Raw genomic sequence first — 6971 nt, forward strand, 5'->3', positions numbered from 1 at the left:
ATAATAATATTATTCTTGTTATTCTTATCACTGCTAATAGTATATTATTATTATTGATTAACCTTATTATCATTATTATTATCATTATCATTATCATTATTATTATTATTATTATTATTACTATTATTATTATTATCATTATTATCATTATTATTATTATTACGACTTGAGGTTTTATCCCATGAAATTTTCTTTGCAGCCTAAGTCAGTGTTTTGTATACTGATTGTGTGTTTTCCTGAATAAATTGAGCAATGTACTTTTCAGAATATATACTCGACTAACATTTCAAGTCTTATATTGCTACAATACATAAAAAATGTTGTGAATTCAATAAAAATGGTTAATTGTGATGAGAGAAGATACTTTGTACAAAATTTTACTTAATGGTGGTCTTGTGTGAACACAGCTTCAAGTATCAGATTTACATTCCCCATTAAAGCCACTCATGTTGAGACTTGTTTCTATAATTTTTATTAGACTCCCTCCGTGGGAATGACTTCTCTTGCACTGGGGCTCGGGGCAAATTTGTCCTGAAAATGGAGCCAAAGCTCTGGAAGACAGAAAGGAGCCCAGAAATTAAAATTGGGTCTAAGTAAACTCTAAACTATACAACGAAATCTGGTTGAATGAACTTGAAAAGGCAAAAGCACCCCAAGAAAAAAAATGTCATTGCCCCCTCCCTACTCTTTTGAATAAGACTTCCACAGGTCAAAAGCTTGTCATCATCTCAGTGAAAATCTGGATTCTTATTGGCTAATGAGCAATTTTGCAATTGTAGATCTTCAATACCTGAAACATCTTAGGACACAAGGTAATTTTTAAAAGTGGTATTTGTGAGAATTGGTAGTACTTTGGGACTTTTGGATCTGATATAGGTGGAAGTATGGAGGTATTGTAAATTCAATCGGACATGGAACATAAAAAGGAACAAAAGTCAGCTGAAAAATGAAATCATTTTCAATGTTGCTGATGAAACAAGCTTGGTAATTTTTCATTTAAATTCTGAAATTACATTATCAGCCATTTGACTCGTCATAACATGGATCCACTCCTCATGATGTATTAACATTTTTCTTCAATATGAAAATTAAGAATGAACATTGCCATTTTGATAAGAAAAACAGATATAAAAGTCTTCACCTAATTAACGCTCTCTGTTTTGGTTTAATCTGTCGATATGCAAAGACATCGGGGAGCATTTCACACAAAAAAATAATAATTTTCACTGTTACATGCTACTGAAATCCTTGCATGTGATTGGTTCGGAGCAAATTTGTCAGTGAATGATCAATGAAAAGACAATTCATGAAACACTACCCTGATGTCATCTCTCTGACTCAAAATCAAGATTTGATCTGTAAACATTAGATAAAGAGATCCTCTTCTAAAGAATTTAATCTCTTATTTCTGTTTGCAGAACAAGAGATTTATCTATCAATAGATACCTGTACTTTAATAGGGAGTTTTGCAATTATAAGAACATTGATGTACAAATCAAAGAAGGAAAAGCTGACTTTTGAAATTATATAGTCTTGTTGACAAAACCATTTTTTAAATCTTGATGAGTATTACCCGGTATTCATTGTAGGTGTCTGCAGTAAATAAACATCTAGTTCAATATATTATGGTTCATAAACAGGTGCGGCAGAAGCGGGGGGAGGGGTGTGGGGCTTCAGCCCCCCACTTTTTTCCAAAACCGTGTACAAAAACGTAAAAATTACCATATGATTGTGATTATTTGCATGGTCCCCCCCCCCTCTAAAAAGAAGGGAATTCATATTTGAATGAGACTTTTCATGAGTAAATCTATCATTGAAGGCATATCTCCTTATAAAAGATAAATTACTGCTGGCTCATTAAACAAGCTTTCTTTTCTTTGCAATATGAATTTCTTCTTTCAAACCATCTTAAGTGCATATAGGCACTTGATAGTATTATTTTCATATACTAGAATAGTTATTGTGCAATTCCTTTGAAGCGAGTTGATAATATTAAAGCATGTAGTCAACACTCAAGTGTCTTGATTACCACAACCTTTGTAAAAACGGGATTGTGTTCATTTCTTTATTTTAAAAATTGTTTAAAGTTTAAATCTGATACAAGTCTTGAAAACACATTAACGGATAAACTGACGATTTGTCTATTGCCAACTCCTCCACTCATCACATGGTCTACCTTCATTTAGTCTAATGTCATTCTGTGACTTCCGTTCATCAACATTTCATCTAAGTATCAACCATTAGGTCCAATAACCATTTGGCATCTAATCACCAGTGCATCTATGATCATTTCATCTAATAACCAGTTGGTCTAATACCCATTTTCTTTCCATTCATTTCACCCAATTATCACTTATCCAATTAGACCAAATGGTTCATGGACAGAATGGATATTTGACCAACTGGTTATTGGACGAAAAGGTGAGTGGACGAAATGGCAATTAGACCATGTGGATAGTGGACGAATTGATGATAGACCAAATGATAGTAGACGAATTGGCATTAGACGAATTGAAAATAAACCTGTACATGTATGAGGCTTGCTATGATATACGCAGAGAATTCACACATGTTCCTGCTGTCTTTCTGGCAAGGTTTGGCACATACTTTTTATTTCAAATGGAACCACTCTCTTGTCCAGTTCAAGATGAATTCAATAGGATGGAGTATGGCTCATTAATTTGTAAACTGAACATTGAATATGATTCCATATAATATAACCCAGTTTGTTGATACATTGACTGGAGAATCCTTAGGAAAATATTCAGTATCAATAACTGACACTTGAGAGATTAGCTGAATTATAATGTTACTCTATAATCAGCAGAGAATTAAGCCTTTTTTGTAAGTCCTCCACGACCCTAAAGAATACATCTGTTACACTAGACCCCTCTTCCCTATATAGTTACTACTTTACCCAAATATCCAGACCTTTCACTTAAATTTCAACTGTGCACCAGGGGCCTGTTTTCGCAGGTAAAAAGTTTTATGCAACGGGACCCAGATGGCAAAGGGAACTAGGACAGATTGTAGTACAAAAACAGTTTATATAATGGGGAAGATTTAGCTTGTAACACATATTTTATTACTTACGTTAAAAACGCGTCATCGTATCAGATTTCTGACCTTTGACCTTCATGCTCGTTCGAGGAGGCGGTTCCAAGGCCTCGTCTTTGCCATCCAAGGATACATTCCCTGAGCTTCCATGGCTTGAATTAAGCGATGACTGCGACTTGCCACGTAGGACCCTGGGAGGTGCTGAAGGTCTGGATGGCTTTTGGCTCGGAGCGGGGGACTCCCCGTCGCTGTTTGGCATGGTTTCCAGCGGGGGTGGGCGTGGCGGCTTGGTACCAGTCGGTGTCCCCGGGGTGTCGGGTTGATCAACACTCTTTTGCCTGTCTCTGGGTTTCTTGGCGGACTTGTCAATGGTGCTGTAGACTGGTTCTGCGGTAGGAGGTGGTGGCGGCTTCTGATCGGGGCGGGGGCTTGCCACGTTTGTCGACGATTCCGTAGGCAAGGGTTTGATGTCGATGGACTCGTAATCGAGAGAGTGATCATCCTCCTTGTGATCGTTATACTCCTCAGCTGTTGGGAAATTATCATCATACGACGGAACCTGCTGACTTTGTGAGAATTCTTTAGATACCTTCTTGTCTTTGACCTGTGCGTATGCAACGTCGACCGCAACATGGGTTGGTTCGTCGCTAGAAGAACCAAGTCTAAGGTACCCATCCTCATCCACAGTGAGCTTGCTCAAGGAGCTTTTGGGAAGCACTACATCCTGAACAAACCTTCGCTGCCTAATAAATTCATCGAAACACCCAGTCACAAGGACTTCATATGCGCTGTTCTGTCTCGTGTATACAAGTGCATGAATGAACTCGGGAAAGTAATACCTTGTGATGCACAGGTCCATGAAATTCTTATCACTGGGGTCCCTGCATTGCAGTAGTTTTTGATAGTCCTTTCCCTCAGTCTCTTCTGCAGCATTGTCCTTGTCCTTGGACTTTATCCACAGCGAGCAGACTTTAGATGCAATGTCTTCGCGGATCTGCATTGCCATCACACTATCGCTTGTCAGCTCGAAGACACTGACACGCGAAACACCGTTCTCATCATTCTGCGGGTTCTCTGCCAGGATGGTGTGTAGAGTTTCAATGTTCATGGTATAAACACGGATCGCTGCTGCTTTCAAAGGCACCAGGGCATACACCTTGGTGCCTTTCTTAAGCATCTTGTATTTTATATCGATAAGATCGATACCAACGGCCTGTAGTGTCTGGGGATCCAAACCTCCCTCGGATCCTTTGATGAAGTCCCAAAAAGGCAAGGCCTTTCTGGCGTTGAGATCCTTGAGGATTTTCTCAATGTCTTCGGCTGCCATGGTGATGACCTCACCTGACCCAATGATAGTATCTATAAATAAATGGAAAGAAAGTTGACATAAAACAAATGAAGTTGGCCAAGAAGGACCAGGGGAGGAGGATTTGCAGCAAAAGTTTTATCACAATGATTTCCATAGGGTTCCTTTTCATGATAAAGATCTTGGAAATACAGTTTAATCAAAGATGTTCTGAAATTAAAGAATCAATGACTTTAAAGGGATGGTCCGCGCTGAATACATTGGAGTAGAATTCACAGAGGAAAATGCTGAAAATTTCATCAAAATTGGGTAACAAATAAATAACAAAGTTATTGATTTTTATCAATATTTTGTGAAAATAGTCAAAAGCACATTGTCATGAAGATTCATTAGGTAGGCTGATGATGTCATATCCCAACTTTCACTTTTCTTATGTTATTACATGAAATCATTTTTTCACACATGTGTATTATGTCTCCATTATGATGAAATACATTGTAAGTTACGGCAATAAATGAGTAATGTACTTTATTAGGTGTCAATCCAATTGTTTTATTTCTTGGTAAAAAAAATGAATAAATCTAATTTCATATAATTAAATAAAATAAAGAACAAGTAGGGATATCACATGATCAGCCCACCTAATGAATATTCATGAAGACATGCCTAGAATCTTTTAACCAAAATAATGCAAACCTTTTTTAATTCAATAAATTTGTTATTTGTGATCCGATTTTGATCAAATTCTCAGTATTTTGTTCTGTGAATTTTATTCTATTTTATGGAGATTAAATATTTTTAGCCTTTTGTTGAGTAAAATTACAGACATTTCCTTGGGAGCCTTCATGATGTTTTTTTTTGTAAAGCCTCCATTTCTAGATTGCAAAATTTTGCCCCCAAGACAATGACCGTGGACCCAGACGCCCTGTCGACTCCAAGACGGCCCTGGGCTTGTTTCATGAAAAATTATTGTCTTTCCATTAATGCCAATTGCCCACAATCATTACATTGATTATTATGGCATATGGACGTCAAGATTGACTTGACCTTAATCTTGCTGGGACCAGCAGGTGCAATACACCGGGTAAACACCCTACTCTTTGACTAATAGTGTATTGGTTTTAACGGTTGTGACTTTCTATAATACACGGGACCAACATTTGCATCCTTTCCGATGGACGGATTGAGAGTTTTCCAACAGCATTCACATCTGCACTGAAAATAGTGCTGAGGCACGCCTACACACAATGCTATAGCATCAAATTTGCAATAACACTGTTTTAAGCTACTGAAATTAGCATTGTGTATGAGCGTGCCTCACCACTGTATTCAGTGCAGGTGTGAATGCAGTTGGAAAACACTCCGTCCATCGGAAAGGACGCAAATGTTGGTCCCGTGTATAGGAGAGTCATAACCTATGCACGTTAAAACCAATACACTATTCGTAAAAGAGTAGGGTGTTCACCCAGTGTATTGCACCTGCCGGTCCCGGTAAGTAAGTTCAATCTTGACGTCCATATGCCATAATAATCAATATGATTGTGGGCATTAACAGAAAGACAAGACAAATTGTTAAATAAATCCCCAGAGATGGTTATTCCTGTCTACATAAAGCAAAGCTTTTTGTCATTCAGAGCTCTGTCTTCAGAGTTCAGACTATAGTAGACAGCTTATATCATAACCTTGTTCTTGAATGAGTGGTAGACAGCTGGCAGCCGTCTGTTTCGAGGAGTTTTCCAACATATTTTTTTTTTTTTTACTTTGTGAGTGGAGCCAGCGGAGTTCAGTGGAAGAGAGACGGGAGCTTGGTCTATACTAGTATAACAGTAGCTAGAAATATACTATATATAGACTATATTTCTAGCTACAAAAATCAAACTGTTTGGGTGGATCTATAGTCACAGATCGACACAAACAGTTTGATTTTTGTACTTGAATTGGGCATTGCCCGTACAGTAGCAACAGGACAGTACAGTCGACAAAACTCTCATTCATGTCCGCCGAAACTCTCCCGGTCAAGTTGATCTCTCACCCCGAGTCATACTCAAAATAGGAAGCCAGTGCTGCAAAGTGCAAGGTGGCCAAAATAATAACGCCACAATTGCAATTAGCAGATCCACACGGTGGTGTGATCATTAGACGTGAAGATCATTACCGTACTACTGTCAAACTTTCACTGAATAAAGTAGAATTTAACTCACCAAAATTTCCCCGAATAAATTACCAGTTTTCTACTCGTCCAACGGTACGTGTCCTTGGCCTGGTAATGCAATGCGCTAGTGGTTGAGCTCAGCTCTGTTTGCGGAAGTAAATTGATAGATAATTCCAACGTGGGCATCCACCAGGCAGGCAGTGCAGTGCGTGTGATACATACATATTGTTCACGTACGTTGTGCGATGATTTGATATGCCACGCCCCCTTTTCTTTGTAATAGTAATGTAACTTCTTTCGATGGGGCGGCGGTGATGGAGGGGGGGGGGGGGGTGGAACGGGGTGAACCTATGATAGACCAAATATATTCTCTCCCCACCAGCCGTGCATTCTGTATTCAAGAGACACACATTTTTTTTTATTTCAAAGAAGAGCTTTACATGGCCCTTGCATTTC

At 38.4% G+C, this 6971-nt stretch overlaps 1 protein-coding gene across 1 annotated transcript; it reads right to left on the reverse strand.

Annotated features, from left to right (window-relative positions):
- Window positions 1-1472: 1472 nt before the first annotated feature.
- On the reverse strand, window positions 1473-6701 carry LOC121417347. Its single transcript, XM_041611025.1, has 2 exons — window positions 6565-6701; window positions 1473-4416 (listed from the first exon to the last, which is right to left on the reverse strand). The coding sequence occupies exon 2, from the start codon at window positions 4382-4384 to the stop codon at window positions 3095-3097; it is 1290 nt and encodes a 429-aa protein (XP_041466959.1). The 5' UTR covers window positions 4385-4416; window positions 6565-6701; the 3' UTR covers window positions 1473-3094.
- Window positions 6702-6971: the final 270 nt, after the last annotated feature.

Source organism: Lytechinus variegatus, chromosome 6, assembly GCF_018143015.1.
Source record: "Lytechinus variegatus isolate NC3 chromosome 6, Lvar_3.0, whole genome shotgun sequence".
NCBI lineage: Eukaryota > Metazoa > Echinodermata > Echinoidea > Temnopleuroida > Toxopneustidae > Lytechinus > Lytechinus variegatus.